This window comes from Oncorhynchus masou, chromosome 4 (genome assembly GCF_036934945.1).
Source record: "Oncorhynchus masou masou isolate Uvic2021 chromosome 4, UVic_Omas_1.1, whole genome shotgun sequence".
Taxonomy (NCBI): Eukaryota; Metazoa; Chordata; class Actinopteri; order Salmoniformes; family Salmonidae; genus Oncorhynchus; species Oncorhynchus masou.
Window position 1 is genome coordinate 13,901,103 of NC_088215.1, and position 17,725 is coordinate 13,918,827.

General features: G+C 42.8%; 1 protein-coding gene across 5 annotated transcripts in view; it reads right to left on the reverse strand.

The window, feature by feature from the left end:
- LOC135524146 (SH3 and PX domain-containing protein 2A-like) overlaps positions 1 to 17,725 on the reverse strand; it is a 145,010-nt gene that overhangs the window by 25,457 nt on the left and 101,828 nt on the right. For 3 of the 5 annotated variants that reach the window (XM_064951378.1, XM_064951369.1, XM_064951399.1), the window contains 2 exons: positions 12,968 to 13,081; positions 8,499 to 8,582 (listed from right to left, as the gene is read on the reverse strand). In XM_064951378.1, coding sequence (XP_064807450.1) covers positions 8,499 to 8,582; positions 12,968 to 13,081 — 198 coding nt within the window. The remainder of the gene's footprint in view (positions 1 to 8,498; positions 8,583 to 12,967; positions 13,082 to 17,725) is intronic. The other 2 variants (XM_064951389.1, XM_064951409.1) reach the window with 1 other exon arrangement.

Consider the following 17,725-nt stretch of genomic DNA (forward strand, 5'->3'; position numbering starts at 1 on the left):
CATATGGACAACCCATTTTAAAACACTCTACAACACCGTTCAAATTGACACTGAACAACGCCAAATTCATGAGAAGTTGAATGGATTAGAAAAAGCTATAAAGGACAATCAAAATCCACTGGACTCCCCAACTACTGACCAGGAGCTCTATAAGAAACTTCAAGCTCTCAAATTTAACCTCTTGGAACTCTAGGGGCAGTATTTCATTTTTGGATATAAAAACGTTCCCGTTTTAAACAAGATATTTTGTCACGAAAAGATGCTCGACTATGCATATAATTGACAGCTTTGGGAAAAAAACACTGACGTTTCCAAAACTGCAAAGATATTATCTGTGAGTGCCACAGAACTGATGCTACAGGCGAAACCAAGATGAAACTTCAAAAAGGAAATGAGCAAAATTTTTGAAGCGCTGTTTTCCAATGTCTCCTTATATGGCTGTGAATGCGCAAGGAGAGAGCCTACAATTTCTGCCGTTTCCCCAAGGTGTCTGCAGCATTGTGACGTATTTGTAGGCATATCATTGGAAAATTGACCATAAGAGACCACATTTACCAGGTGTCCGCCCGGTGTCCTGCGTCGAAATTGGTGCGTAAACTTCAGCTGCAAGTATTTTTCCATGTGATTGAGAGGAGAAAGCAGACTACCACGAACGATATATCAATGAAGAGATATGTGAAAAACACCTTGAGGATTAATTCTAAACAACGTTTGCCATGTTTCAGTTGATATTATGGAGTTAATTTGGAAAAAAGTTTGGCGTTTTGGTGACTGAATTTTCGGGATTTTTTGGTAGCCAAATGTGATGTACAAAACAGAGTGATTTCTCCTACACAAAGAATATTTCAGGAAAAACTGAACATTTGCTATCTAACTGAGAGTCTCCTCATTGAAAACATCCGAAGTTCTTCAAAGGTAAATGATTTTATTTGAATGGTTTTCGGGTTTTTGTGAAAATGTTGCCCGCTAAATGCTATGCTAAATGCTACGCTAAATGCTACGCTCGCTATCAATACTCTTACACAAATGCTTGTTTTGCTATGGTTGAAAAGCATATTTTGAAAATCTGAGATGACAGTGTTGTTAAGAAAAGGCTAAGCTTGAGAGCTAGCATATTTATTTAATTTCATTTGCGATTTTTATGAATAGTTAACGTTACTTTATGCTAATGAGCTTGAGGCTATAACTGGATACAGGTTTTTATCGTAGCCAAACGTGAACAAAACGGAGCGATTTGTCCTACACAAATAATATTTTTTGAAAAACTGAACATTTGCTATCTAACTGAGAGTCTCCTCATTGAAAACATCCAAAGTTCTTCAAATAAAATCATTTACCTTAGAATGCTTTTCTTGTTTTTGTGAAAATGTTGCTGGCTGAATTCTAGGCTTATAGCTATGCTAGCTATCAATACTCTTACACAAATGCTTGTTTAGCTATGGTTGAAAAGCATATTTTGAAAATCTGAGATGACAGTGTTGTTAACAAAAGTCTAAGCTTGAGAGCAAATATATTTATTTCATTTCATTTGTGATTTTCATGAATAGTTAAACATTGCGTTATGCTAATGAGCTTGAGGCTATAGATAGGATCCCGGATCCGGGATTGCTCGTCGCATGAAGTTAAAGAGGCATGCGGACCTGATGGCATCCTAAATGAGATGCTCAAACTCACTAGTGCAACATTTCAATTGGCTATATTAAAACTGTTCAATTTGATCCTGAGTGTAGGTTATTTCCCTGACATTTGGAATCAAGGACTCATAACCCCAATCTTTAAGAACAGAGACAAATTTGACCCTAATAATTACAGAGGCATTTGTGTGAACAGTAACCTGGGGAAGGTTTTCTGTAGTATTATAAATGTAAGAGTTCTAAACTTCATTAATAAGCACAATGTCTTGAGTAAAAGCCTAATTGGATTTATACCAAAACATCACACAACTGATCATATTTACATCCTACACACCCTGATAGATAAACATGTCCACCAAAATGATACCAAAATATATGCTTGCTTTATCAACTTCCAAAAAGCATTTGATTCTATTTGGCATACAGGACTGTTCTACAAAGTTATTGAAAGTGGTGTAGGGTGTAAAACATATGACATAATTAAATCAATGTATACTGGCAATACGTGCAGCATTAAAATTGATAAGAAAATAACATAATTCTTTAACCAGGGGCGGGGACTTCGCCAGGGTGGCAATCTGAGCCCTGCACTCAATATTTACATTAACGAATTGGCCACTATTCTAGAAAAATCCTCAGCCCCTGGTGTTAGTCTCCACAATTCAGAAGTTAAATATACTCTTCGCAGCTGACCTATGCCTGCTGTCACCCACTGCACATGGCCGACAGCAGAGCCTGGACCTGCTAGAGCAGTACTGTCAGACCTGGGCCCTGGCAGCAAACCCCCCAAAAGACTAAAATAATGATTTTCCAGAGAAGATCCAGATCTCAGGGGATTAGACCAAAGTTCTCAATTGGTACAAAATATATAGAGTACTGTACACACTACAATTACTTAGGTTTAAAAATAAGCTCAACAATAAGCTCAACTGGACACCTTAATGAGGCAGTGAATGAGCTGAGAGAGAAAGCACGCAGGGCATTCTACACCATTAAAAAGCAAATTCAAATTGAAATACCTATTAAAATTTGGCTAAAACTATTTGAATACGTAATTGAACCAATTGCACTTCATGGCAGCGAGGTGTGGGGTCCACTTGCAAAACAAGATTTCATCAAGATTTCATCAAATGGGACAAACACCCCATTGAATCCCTGCATGAGTTCTGTAAGATTATCCTACATGTCCAGAGGAAAACTACAAACAATGCATGCAGGGCAGAATTAGGCCAATATCCACTAATAATAAAAACTCAAAAAAATAGCAATGAAGTTTTTGAAACATCTAAAATACAGTGACCCCCTCTCATATCATTAACAAGCCCTGCAATGCCAAGAGCTGAGCAAAGAAAAGAGTCCCCTCATCCAGCAGGTCCTGGGGCTGAGTTCACAAACCTGTTCTACTAACGCACTGAAGCCTCAGGACCAGAACATCCAATCAATCAGGATAAACCTAATTACAACACAGTCAAAACAAAACTATATTGCTTATTGGGAAACACAAACACAAGCACAAAGCAAAATGCAGTGCTATCTGGCACTTAATCGACAGTACACCGTGGCTAAATATTTGACCATGGTTACTGATCAAAACCTTAGAAAAACCTTGACAAAGTACAGGCTCAGTGAGCACAGCCTTGCCATTGAGAAGGGTAGACACAGGAAAACCTGGCTCCCTGTAGAGGAAAGGCTGTGCAACCACTGCACCACAGCAGAACCTGAGACGGAGCTGCATTTCCTGACAAAATGTCAAAAATATAAAACAATTAGAGAGTGTCATTTTCTCAAATTGTTGAATGCATGGTTATTTTGACACTTGGTTATTGTTGTTACTGTTGTCATGTTGACAATTTGATTCTCATTTCTATTTATTTTTATATTGTAAATATCCAAAATAAGCTTTGCAATGTGTACATTGTTACGTCATGCCAATAAAGCGACTTGAATTGAATTGAGAGAGAGAGAGAGAGAGAGAGAAAGATGCATGAGACACACACACAGAGAGAGAGAGAGAGAGAGAGGGAGAGGGAGAGAGAGAAAGAGATACATATGAGACAGGGAGAGAGAGAGAGAGAGAGAATGAGATACATATGAGACAGAGAGGGAGAGATACATTTGAGACACGGAGAGAGAGAAAAACATATGAGACACAGAGAGAGAGAGAGAGAAAGAGAGAGAAAAAGATACATATGAGACAGAGAGAGAGAGAGAGAGATGCATTTGAGACACGGAGAGAGAGAGAGAGAGAGAGAGAGAGAGAGAGAGAGAGAGAAAGAGAGAGAGAAAGAGAGAGAGAGAGAGAAAGAGATACATATGAGAGAGAGAGAGATAGAGAGAGAGAGAGAGAGAGAGAGAGAGAGAGAGAGAGAGAGAGAGAGGGGGAGAGAGGGAGAAAGAGATACATATGAGACAGAGAGAGAGGGGGGAGAAAGAGATACATATGAGACAGAGAGAGATACATATGAGAGAGAGAGAGAGAGAGAGAGAGAGAGAGAGAGAGAGAGAGAGAGAGAGAGAGAGAGAGAGAGAGAGAGAGAGAGAGAGAATTCGAGATGTGGAAAAAGGAACAAATTCAAAAACAAAGTTTCCGACCACAGTCAGCAGTATTTTCATGGTGGGATCATTTTGTAGGGTGGAAACAAGGCCTCTAATCCAGAAGTCATAAATTAGTTAGCATGCAGCAGTGCTTCTGATGGTGCTGAAAGCAACACTGGACTGCCAACTGACCTGAAACCCTGGCTGTTGAAATGTGTCAGCCGCAACAGAGGACAATATATCACTACTGTCTGTTTTTGCTGGTTGATGTCTCTAGTACATCCTTACACAGGCATGTACTGTACGTTGACCCAGAGTCTCAAGTGAAGTCACCTGGGAGATTGGATATGATATTGGTATAGAATATTGATATCAAGTTTTTGGTACAGTGAAATGCCTTTCTTGTTTACTCTTTCCCGACAATGCAGTAATCAATATCAGTAGTACGACAAAAAAAAAAAAATACATGATGTGGCATTGACTACTAATTATGCCTCACGCAATGATTGTCCTGATTCCTCCATGGCAACGGTTACATCAGTGACCGACACACACAAAAGTGGCTCCATCCACTGTTATAGGCTCCTGTCTGTGATTAAAGCCAGACTTCAGTATGGGCTACTGCCCCACATTCACACTCTCCGCCAGCCTATTCCAGCCAGCCCATTCCTCCTGCTGTTACTCCTCTGGGAGAGCTAGCTAACTAACTGTAAATGCTACGCTCAGCTCTGGCTGGAGACTATGGCGAGGCTCTGGCATCCCATATTAGTACATTCACCAAAAGTATCCAAAAGAGCTGGATGTAGTCATCACATGGAAATCGTTGGCTGGGTATTGAACTAGTATTTTTTCTCCTGTGCTGTATAAATAGGACCTGGGGTTTTTCCTGAGAAGCTAAATGTCCAAAGTTATAGATTAGTAAGACTACAAATAGGAAGTGGAGATTTTCCTGGTCAGGTCATGTGGTTAGGAAAAGCGGCCATGAAGTATATAGGTCATCTGTATAAAATTCATCAACACAGGCACTAACTCATACCATCTGACACAAGTTCCCCCTGTGTTGGATGAGCTCTGTTGAATCACTTATGTTTATTGTCTCTATGACTGGTCTGGGATCAGAGTTAAGCTATACCAGGTGAGTCACGCCCCATGTATGTTATTGGGAGTCTGGGAAGTTATATGAGTCCCAGGTCAGTTTCAGTAAACAAACAGACAAAAGACAGAGCCAGGTGGGGTGAGTGGGTTAAAACTAATCCTAAAACCAGATGGCTGATCTCTTCTGGTCTTATTAGAGGGATGAGTAATTACTCTGGCTCTAGGTAGGAGTAGGCCACAGACACCGCTCTAGGATCAGCCTCCCCAAATCCTATCTATATCAATGACAGAGAGCATCTAACTGACCTTCAATCAGCGTATATAACAACTTCATCCTTCAATATAGCGACTACTTTTTTGATCAAATATGGGTAGCAGTATCCATTTAACTTGTTATGGCTGGGGGCAGTATTGAGTAGCTTGGATGAATAAGGTGCCCAGAGTAAACTGCCTGCAACTCAGGCCCAGTTGCTAATATATGCATATTATTAGTAGATTTGGATAGAAAACACTCTGAAGTTTCTAAAACTGTTTGTATGATGTCTGTGAGTATAACAGAACTCATATGGCAAATGAATATGAGAAGAAATCCAACCAGGAAGTGGGAAATCTGAGGTTTATAGTTTTTCTACTCATTGCCTATCAAATATACAGTGTCTATGGGGTCGAATTGCACTTCCTAAGGCTACCACTAGATGTCAACAGTCTTTAGAACCTTGTTTGATGCTTCTACTGTGAAGGAGGGGGGAATGAGAGGGGATTGAGTCAGTGGTCTGGTAGAGTGGCATAAGCTGACCATGCTCGTTCACATGAGAGTTAGCTTGAGTTCCATTGCATTTCTGAAGACAAAGGAATTCTCTAGTTGGAACATTATTGAAGATTTATGATAAAAACATCCTAAAGATTGATTCTATACATCGTTTGACATGTTTCTACAAACTGTAATATAACTTTTTTGACTTTTCGTCTGAACTAAGCGATTGCGCATTGAGCATTTGGATTACTGGGCTAAACGCGCAAACAAAAAGTAGGTATTTGGACATAAATGATGGACTTTATCGAACAAATCAAACATTTATTGTGGAACTGGGATTCCTGGGAGTGCATTCTGATGAAGATCATCAAAGGTAAGTGAATATTTATAATGTTATTTCTGACTTCTGTTGACTCCACAACATGGCAGATATCTGTATGGCTTGATTTGTTGTCTAAGCGCTGTACTCAGATTATTGCATGGTGTGCTTTTTCGGTAAAGCGTTTTTGAAATCTGACACAGCGGTTGCATTAAGGAGAAGTGTGTCTATAATTCCATGCATAATAGTTGTATCTTTTATCAATGTTTATTATGAGTATTTCTGTAAATTGACGTGAATCTCTGCAAAATCACTGGAGGCTTTGGAACTGCTGAACGTAATGCGCCAATGTAAACTCAGATTTTAGTATATAAATATGAACTTTATCGAACAAAACATACATGTATTGTGTAACATGAAGTCCTATGAGTGTCATCTGATGAAGATCATCAAAGGTTAGTGTTAACGGAATTTTTATCTATAGTGACTAATTATGTATACATTTCAATCAGGATTACTAATCAGAATACTATTATGCTACTATACATGTATGCATTTTCTCTCTTGATCCCAGTATTGAATATAATGTAGTGAATGTAGTCAAGAGTTTAGAACAATGACGGTCTGTTCCTTGGTACAAATGAATGAACTATGAATCCAGACTGTCTAGAATGCTTATCTACACTGACTGACCTTGGCTCTAGGCGAGGAGGGAAGGCTTGAGAGCTATAGAGCCTTTCTACCAGTGTCAAGAAGAGACGGAACATTTAGAAAACGCTGACGTCATTTTCAGTTTATAACCTGTGGTAAAATGTGTATGTACTCAGTACTCTCTTGAATAAAGGCTGTCACTTGACTTTAAGACCGGGACTCTGTCCATTCCTATAAAATAAGGGTCTTACAAATTCTTATGAATTGACAGAGTGTTTAATTTTAATTGTGAATTAAAACAGAGGAATTAAATTCCTTCAACAGTGATTAATTTTATCTCTATTTCTGCTTTTTGTGACTCCTCTCTTTGGCTGGAAAAATGGCTGTGTTTTTGTGTGACTAGGTGCTGACCTAACATAATCGTTTTGTGTGCTTTCATCGTAAAGAATTTTTGAAATCGGACACTGTGGTGGGATTAACAACAAGGTTATATTTAAAATGGTGTAAAATATTTCTATGTTTGAGGAATTGTAATTATGAGATTTCTGTTGTTTTGAATTTGGCGCCCTGCACTTTCACTGGCTGTTGTCATATCGATCCCGTTAGCGGGATCTAAGCCATATAGCCACAGATCTAGGATCAGCTTACCTTCCCCAGAAGCTGACCTTGGACCAGTTTTGATTAGATACTAGACAATGAGACATAGGTCTATCAAAGAGTGAGACATGGGACATGAGACAATGAGACATGGGTCTATCAAAGAGAATTCATTATGACACAACAGCAACTCTCCATTGAGACATATCCCAGTATTGCAGTGTCCAGGGGAGTTTGGCAATGTGATACATTCAAGAGTGTGAGAAAATATCTTTACCAATAAATGTTGACTAAAAACTCAGTCATTAAAATCTAATGCTTCTGAACCTGGAGGGAGGTGTATAAGTATATGAAGAAGCACTACACACAGTAATGTTTAGAGCAGCTTTTAGCCAACAAGGTTGTTACTGTTGCGCTGTCTGAATCAAATACCCCTCATTATCTAATCTGTTTAATGTTAGTACATTATTCTGTGACGCAGAGCAAAATGAAGAAATAATGACCTTTCTAAAAGTAGGGAAAAGTGTGGTAAATGTAACTCGGGGAGCTGAAATCTACACGACCACCCAGTGTGCTGTTTGTGATGTTGGGGAGTTGTTGTTGTAAGCTGGAGTGGTTGTTGTCTGGCTGTCATGGATGTAAATTAGTTTCTTACGATGAAGGAATGAGTGTGTACGTGTGTGGTTCTGAGGGAGGCCACTTGAGAGTGCCTGTGTGTGTGTGTGTGTGTGTGTGTGTGTGTGTGTGTGTGTGTGTGTGTGTGTGTGTGTGTGTGTGTGTGTGTGTGTGTGTGTGTGTGTGTGTGTGTGTGTGTGTGTGTGTGTGTGTGTGTGTGTGTGTGTGTGTGTGTGTGTGTGTGTGCGTGCGTGCATGTGTTTGCGTGTGTGTCTGCATGTGTTGACTGTGTGTTCACCTCGACTCTGCTGGCGGTTCACTATGCCCCCCAAGGTCCATCTGCGGTCCAGTCTCTTCAGATGAGCCTTGCGTCTCTTAGTAACTGATGAAGGGATGGATGGAGGAACCAAAGAAAAACAAAGAAACGTGAACTTAAGAAGCGTATTACAAAATGAAAGAAGGCAAAAAGCCGTTGTTAGTTCGTCGGATGGTGAAAACATTACATGGAAAGCCAGCAAATAAATGGTGTCCATGTTAAGCTATGCATAATAAATCACATGATTTGTAATAGTGTAATAGCAAATGTTATTTTTGTAGAAAGAATTGACATTCATTGCTGTCATGATAATCACTCCCGTGGTATTTATCGTCTCTGTCTTCGGCGTTCACGAGCACGTTTCACAAGTCAAGCAGCTAAACTTCTTAAAGGGTGTGTATCTCTGGGGACTGAGTTATACTGACATTATAAAGGACGAGTGGAACCACAGATATCCTGAGGACAGTGGCAGCTAGGTCATAAACACAGAGGTGTTCCCTTACGAGAGAGAAACTATCGTCTGTCGTATCGTCTGTCATCAAAAGAACAAGCCCCACATTAAAAGAGGAAGTAGTAATCATAGAAATAGAATGCATAGAAAGGGCGCCTCCATGCATTACTCATTGCCAGGGTTGGAGCTTACAATCATGTTCTATTCATTCTCTCTCTATGGCAATGATGACATGATGTGTCATAGAAATAGAATGAATAGAAAGGGCGTCTCCATTCATTACAAAATTCCAGGGTTAGAGCTCCCAAGCCTGTTCTATTCATTCTATTTATATGGCACTGATGACATGATGTATGATACAGTATCATCCAATCTAGTGTCTGGAATACTGAAATCTGTTGGTCTTCAAGGTTCTCACCAAGACTGTATTCTAGAAGGCCAATCCCCGTACATAACGTTTTGTGTGTCTGGGAATTTTTAAATGGTCAAGAGACATGCTACATCTTTGTGGCATAGCATCATACTAGCCCCTAGCGTACTGTACACATGGTTAGCAACTGTACGGGAGAAAATAGATCAGGGTAAATCTTCATGTTAGCCTACCGTAACAGCTTGCTACGTCCTCTGGTAAACTGTTCCGTTCCAGTCCCCTTTATACTCGTGCAACACCACTGACTCACGGTACAGTAAAACAGCCCTTTATGATACTGTCCAACTCGTTGCTGTCTGGTGATGACTCGTCAGAGTCCTCCCTTCCTTAATGCTTTCCCTTGCGGGACATAAACCAGACTTTCAGAATGGAGGAACGAGCGATGAGGAGGGAGGACCGAATGAAATTACTGTCATCTCTCCCTTCATGGTGGAGGGAAGAGGAGGAGGGAGAAACGGAGGAGTGAGGAGAGGAGGACAGAATCAAATGACTCTCATCTCTCTCTCCCATTGACCTCCTAATTGAAATATCCGATTGGAGACAGCCACAAAGGCAGATGTTATTTCAGGGTAATTCCAATAGACCAGACCTACCAGGCCCTGTCGTTCCACCTCAGTGAGCTAGCTACAGTCTGCTATTGGTTTATATAACAGCAGACTGGGGCTTGATGAGTATGAGGGGGAGGGTAGGGGAGACAGGATAGCTACCTGAGATAAGAGATAAACTGTGGTGTGTGAAAACTGAGTCGGTGGGCTCTAATAGGGAAGGTGTTGATAGAGGAGTGTTTTGTAGGATGGGATGTATGTATGTATGTATGTATGTATGTATGTATGTATGTATGTATGTATGTATGTATGTATGTATGTATGTATGTATGTGTGTATGTATGTATGTATGTATGTATGTATGTATGTATGTATGTATGTACGTACAGTGGGGCAAAAAAGTATTTAGTCAGACACCAATTGTGCAAGTTCTCCCACTTAAAAAGATGAGAGAGGCCTGTAATTTTCATCATAGGTACACTTCAACTATGACAGACAAAATGAGGAAAGAAAATCCAGAAAATCACATTGTAGGATTTTTTATTTATTTATTTGCAAATTATGGTGGAAAATAAGTATTTGGTCAATAACAGAAGTGTATCTCAATACTTTGTTATATACCCTTTGTTGGCAATGACAGAGGTCAAACATTTTTTGTGAGTCTTCACAAGATTTTCACACACTGTTGCTGGTATTTTGGCCCATTCCTCCATGCAGATCTCCCCTAGAGCAGTGAAGTTTTGGGGCTGTTGCTGTGCAACACGGACTTTCAACTCCCTCCAAAGATTTTCTATGGGGTTGAGATCTGGAGACTGGCTAGGCCACTCCAGGACCTTGAAATGCTTCTTATGAAGCCACTCCTTCGTTGCCCGGGCGGTGTGTTTGGGATCATTGTCATGCTGAAAGACCCAGCCACGTTTCATCTTCAATGCCCTTGCTGATGGAAGGAGGTTTTCACTCAAAATCTCACGATACATGGCCCCATTCATTCTTTCCTTTACACGGATCAGTCGTCCTGGTCCCTTTGCAGAAAAACAGCCCCAAAGCATGATTTTTCCCCATGCTTCACAGTATGTATGGTGTTCTTTGGATGCAACTCAGCATTCTTTGTCCTCCAAACACGACGAGTTGAGTTTTTACCAAAGAATTATATTTTGGTTTCATCTGACCATATGACATTCTCCCAATCTTCTTCTGGATCATCCAAATGCTCTCTAGCAAACTTCAGAAGGGCCTGGACATGTACTGGCTTAAGCAGGGGGACACGTCTGGCACTGCAGAATTTGAGTCCCTGGCGGCGTAGTGTGTTACTGATGGTAAGCTTTGTTACTTTGGTCCCAGCTCTCTGCAGGTTATTCACTAGGTCCCCCCGTGTGGTTCTGGGATTTTTGCTCACCGTTCCTGTGATCATTTTGACCCCACGGGGTGAGATCTTGCGTGGAGCCCCAGATCGAGGGAGATTATCAGTTTTCTTGTATGCATTTCATTTCCTAATATTTGCTCACACAGTTGATTTCTTCAAACCAAGCTGCTTACCTATTGCAGATTCAGTCTTCCCAGCCTGGTGCAGGTCTACAATTTTGTTTCTGGTGTCCTTTGACAGCTCTTTGGTCTTGGCCATAGTGGAGTTTGGAGTGTGACTGTTTGAGGTTGTGGACAAATGTCTTTTATACTGATAACAAGTTCAAACAGGTGCCATTAATACAGGTAACAAGTGGAGGACAGAGGAGCCTCTTAAAGAAGAAGTTACAGGTCTGCGAGAGCCAGAAATCTTGCTTGTTTGTAGGTGACCAAATACTTATTTTCCACCATAATTTGCAAATAAATTCATTAAAAATCCTACAATGTGATTTTCGTGATTTTTTTTTCTCATTTTGTCTGTCATGGTTGAAGTGTACCTATGATGAAATGTACAGGCATCTCTCATATTTTTACGTGGGAGAACTTGCACAATTGGTGGCTGACTAAATACTTTTTTGCCCCACTGTATGTATAGTATGTGTGTGCATTTCCCCTCTGTGTGTGCCTGTCTCAGATCCCTAGGTATTTCCAGGCTCCAGCTACATTACCTTATTTTCCCTTCAAGGCTATCACAGACTTTCAATACCAGCCCAGTCTCTCTCTCTCTCTCTCTCTCTCTCTCTCTCTCTCTCTCTCTCTCTCTCTCTCTCTCTCTCTCTCTCTCTCTCTCTCTCTCTCTCTCTCTCTCTCTCTCTCTCTCTCTCTCTCTCTCTCTCTCTCTCTCTCTCTCTCTCTCTCTCTCTCTCTCTCTCTCTCTCTCTCTCTCTCTCTCTCTCTCTCTCTCTCTCTCTCTCTCTCTCTCTCTCTCTCTCTCTCTCTCTCTCTCTCTCTCTCTCTCTCTCTCTCTCTCTCTCTCTGGAGTGACTGCAGTCTGCATTAAGTGGAGCAGGGGGCCACGGCAGCTGCAGAGGACCTGTCATCACATGCAGGGATGTGGCGTGCCAGTTTACAGTGTAACAGCGCCATGGGCCAGCGCGAGGATCATAAAGCAATGTGTCTTAATGAGGGACAGGGAGAGAGCCTTACATACTCTGGTGGCAGTCTATGACACACAAAGCATTACGGCATAATGATCACACTATACCAGGTAGTTTCCGTGGGTTACTAAAACCGATGGAAAACAGAGGTAATATGACTTTAACGGTGGGGGAGTGCATGTATGTGTGTATGTCTGTGTGTGCATGTCTGCCTGCCTGGGTGTAACACACAACTAAGGCGCTACAGTGTCATCCCAAAGCACCAAAAGGGAAGGGAGCTTGTTCTCTAGTGATGATATGTGCCCTCCAAACAATCAGACTAAACATTATTGCCAAAAAAAAGAGGTCATGACAAAATGAGACTCCTTTGGGAAACAGACTCTGGGTTCGTTACAGTGTCTGTTTCCTGCTCTGACTCTGGTCCTCAAGGTTCCCGCTGTCCAAGCACAATTAGTTGTCATACCTAAGGCCTTAGCAACGATGGTAGTGATATTTAGCAGGGAGAATGGCCGGTGTGTGTGTGTTACCTTCTCCTGTCCTGACGGTGCTAAGTTCCAGGTCGTCTCTCGTGCCGTTCTGTGAGTCCAGGTATGTGGCCGGCACCCAACCCTGCTCCTCGGCTGTACTGACGAACCACCAACCTATAACAAAGAGACACACACATTAGTTTGTGCAGAGCCACATGGAGACACACACACATTCTTTAAACACTATGACGCAGAAAGAAAATAGACAGACACACACACAAACACGCACACACACCAGCCATTCTCCCTGCTAAATATCACTACCATTGTTGCTAAGGCCTTAGGTTCCTTCATCCGCAGTTTGCGAAGGATATAAATTACAATAACTGTTCTACATTCCCAAAGAACTCCAGAATTGATCGGATGTTAGTGTTTGTCTTGGCCCAGGATTTCATTTATATCTGCTACATGGAGAGGAGTGAAGTGATGTAACCAGGGAACTTTTCACCTGCTTGGAAAGCTGCTATCATTACAAAACCACCCGTTTCAGAGTAGCAGTACTGATCATGGATCAGTTTTTCATTTTAAATCATAATGATTGAGATTATATGGACACGGAGAACCTGATCCTAGATCAGCACTCTAGGGTTAGGTTCACGTTTGAGGGACAGGGAGAGAGCCCATATGTGCCCAGAGTGCAGAGGACACTAAAGGCTCAAGGAGGTAGAAGTTGTCCCTGAACAAAAGATCTAGGATCATATGACCATAACTGAGTTCTAACCTGAAACCATCAAGGGGATTAAATAAGAGCTGACCCTGTATCAGTGCAATGGTTAAGGATTGACTTGAACTCAGTCTCAACAACACAAAAATCCTAGTCTCGTACTTCGAGAGGTGATTGTGGGACAATACATCTTTTTGATTTGAATTGACTCGCCTCTACCTAGACCTGATTGAATGCAAAAACACCTGTCGAATTGGGAACCAAACCAAACCGAAACTCAGGAAACGGGGCAGGAAAAGAAGCCATCGATCCCTCCCTGACAGTTAGCATGTGTCTTTGTGTTTTAGTTCTGCAGCGGTAGCACGAATCCAGATTCTCCGACCGTCTATTCGAAGCTCAGAGGCTCTCCAAGCATTTCATCCTTAACATTTGGGTTCAAAGTGGACTATTCAGAGTCGTAAATAGTAGGGAAGATGCCTTTCAGTGAACCTCGAAGATACAGGATAATTTACAACTTTCTGCAGGCTGTAACGCACCCAGACGTACGCCATATGCTAACACACACACAGATGCACATATGTACATATTCACAATAACTCACACGCTCTGACAGTATGAAAGAGAAGAGAGTGAGGCAACGAGCACAACTATTTTTTTCTCTCCAACAGAGTCCAACAATCAGCTCTTGACTGCATTAACAGTCATATGGCGAGGTCCTAGAATTGGGTTTCATAGCACATAGTGCGCGCACACACAGGCTTGAGTAAATCAAGTCCTCACACGCCCCATTTTATGTCCCTGCAAGACACGCCAAGTCACATTGGGAAATGCGACCTATTTGACCCACATGGAAAATATGTCTGTGTACAACAGTTTCTTCATCGGAAAAAAAGAACGTTGGTCATTGGTAGGGTTGCGAAATTCCAGTAACTTCCCAAACATTCCGTGGTTTTCCGTAAATCCAGGTTGGAAGTCACTCATAACACAAGACTACTATAGCGTATACTATGTTTGAAGCTCTGAATGCTCCACCACAGTGTTTGAGGCTTCAACCCATAGGCATTGTCTAAAAGGCATTGAAGTTCAAAGTAGGTCCCACTGTAGACATCACAGCAGAGTCTTGGATCTGACAGCGCACAGCACAGTGAGTTTGGAAACCTGTGAGAATCGGTAGGCTTCACAAAATGCTAATAACGCTATGCAAATGATGCTATGCTAATGTTTAGCCTGGCGAAAACGCTAACGTTGGACTGACTGTAGAAGCATAGGTTTTCCTCAGTGCTAACTGCCAACGTGAATTTGACATTGTGACATTGATGCTATGCTAATTCATTATTATGCTGCTGTAGGCTAGCTAGATCCTAGACTGAAAATATGTTTTGATGAATGGCACTCAACACATATAGCAGTGAGATGAGAGGTAGCACGGTAGGGCCCTCCTTTCTTTTTTAAAGTCCTACAGTCAATGTGTGAAACATGCTCCCTCGTTAAAAATTGCCAATACCATACGAAACACATTCACTTTTATTGTGCCAACTCAATGGAAGTTGCCCATAGTTTTAGCAAAGAGACTTTATAGATCAGGTTACCGCAACTGTTCAAAAGGAAATAATCCACAACCCATCCGCCTTTATGGAATTCGGCCACAGTTCAGCAAAGAGACAATTCAGGAGCCATTTTCTTCAAAAGGTCACCTGACTTGACAAGCGGAGGATACACAGTCTCCTAAATCCCTATGTGACAGGGTCCTGGTGAGCGGCAGCCATTATCAGCTCCATGTGTGATCTGCCACGGTGGTGTATCACTGCCTACATAGAAGGGGCAAATAGAAATAGGTCATGGCTGTGTGCATGTCTGCCAGCCTCTCCCAGGCTGACAGACACCACAAGGCTTTGACAAGGCCCAGCTTCCCTATATATTCAGCTCCCAGGCTGGCAGACACCACAAGGCTTTGACAAGGCCCAGCTCCCCTATACATTCAGCTCCCAGGCTGACAGACACCACAGGGCTTTGACAAGGCCCAGCTCCCCTATACATTCAGCTCCCAGGCTGGCAGACACCACAAGGCTTTGACAAGGCCCAGCTCCCCTATACATTCAGCTCCCAGGCTAGCAGACACCACGTGGCTTTGACAAGGCCCAGCTCCCCTATACATTCAGCTCCCAGGCTGACAGACACCACAGGGCTTTGACAAGGCCCAGCTCCCCTATAGATTCAGCTCCCAGGCTGACAGACACCACAGGGCTTTGACAAGGCCCAGCTCCCCTATACATTCAGCTCCCAGGCTGACAGACAACACAAGGCTTTGACAAGGCCCAGCTTCCCTATACATTCAGCTCCCAGGCTGACAGACACCACGTGGCTTTGACAAGGCCCAGCTCCCCTATACATTCAGCTCCCAGGCTGACAGACACCACAGGGCATTGACAAGGCCCAGCTCCCCTATACATTCAGCTCCCAGGCTAGCAGACACCACGTGGCTTTGACAAGGCCCAGCTCCCCTATACATTCAGCTCCCAGGCTGACAGACACCACAGGGCTTTGACAAGGCCCAGCTCCCCTATACATTCAGCTCCCAGGCTGACAGACACCACAGGGCTTTGACAAGGCCCAGCTCCCCTATACATTCAGCTCCCAGGCTGACAGACACCACAGGGCTTTGACAAGGCCCAGCTCCCCTATACATTCAGCTCCCAGGCTGACAGACACCACATGGCTTTGACAAGGCCCAGCTCCCCTATACATTCAGCTCCCAGGCTGGCAGACACCACGTGGCTTTGACAAGGCCCGTCTCCCCAATACATTCAGCTCCCAGGCTGGCAGACACCACAAGGCTTTGACAAGGCCCGGCTCCCCTATACATTCAGCTCCCAGGCTGGCAGACACCACATGGCTTTGACAAGGCCCAGCTCCCCTATACATTCAGCTCCCAGGCTGGCAGACACCACAAGGCTTTGACAAGGCCCGGCTCCCCTATACATTCAGCTCCCAGGCTGGCAGACACCACAAGGCTTTGACAAGGCCCAGTTTGCCTATACATTCAGCTCCCAGGCTGGCAGACACCACAAGGCTTTAACAAGGCCCAGCTCCCCTATACATTCAGCTCCCAGGCTGGCAGACACCACAAGGCTTTGACTAGGCCCAGTTTGCCTATAAATGCAGTTCTGGAGAAAGTCAGATGTGGTAAAAGAGCAGAGAAATTAGAAACAGAAAGGCTGCTGGATCTCGTCACACATAGGCAGTTACCAGAGTGGAGAGAGACTGTGGAGGAAGAGAGAGAGAGAGAGACCAGAGAGAGAAAGCGAGGGAACGTTCTCATATGTTCCAACCAATTACTGTCCGTGTGTCAACATTTTCCAGGAAACTCACTCTGTCCAACTGCAATATGGACAGAAGCTGGTTCTTTCTCATCTCTCTCTTTCAGGACAGTTGTTAGTAGGAAGTTAGTTGGCGTTCTCTCTTTCTGGCCGTGCCATTGAGCCTCCAGACAGACAGAATATAAACGCTGTTTTCCCAGAGAAGAGAGAAGACATCCCCCTTGCAGAAGAGTCAGGGTCAGGGTTTGCCAATTCACACAGTGGAAGCCAATTGGCTTGGCGGCTCAATTAGGCTCCTAGAGCTGTATCATGGGATCGAGCTGTTTACGTGGCATGGTCGGATGTTGACCATGTCTGTTGTGTCTTTTCTGTTTGTTGGCGGGGTTTGTTGTGTTTTATGTGTGAAAAAATTTGAGAAAACGTTTCACATAGCCTGGGGTGTTCGAGTGGTCGACGCGACTGCCTCTGGATAACAAGTACTAACGCAGCGAGCGTGGGTTCAAATCTGACCCACCACTTTAGCAATTCCTGTCCTCCTATAAACTTCTTTCTATCTATCCTGACCAATAAACAAAGAATATATGTTTATTTTCTGCAGTGGGACAGCCACACCACCTAAACGATGAGTTAATCATAAAATGCTACCAGAGCTGTCATTGGAGGCATACATGTCTTGTTTGATTACAGTGGCTAACATGACCATATTACCTCAACTATGAATGTAATAAGCATTGCTGACGGTCAGTTATTTTAAATGGCTATATGTTCTAAAATAGC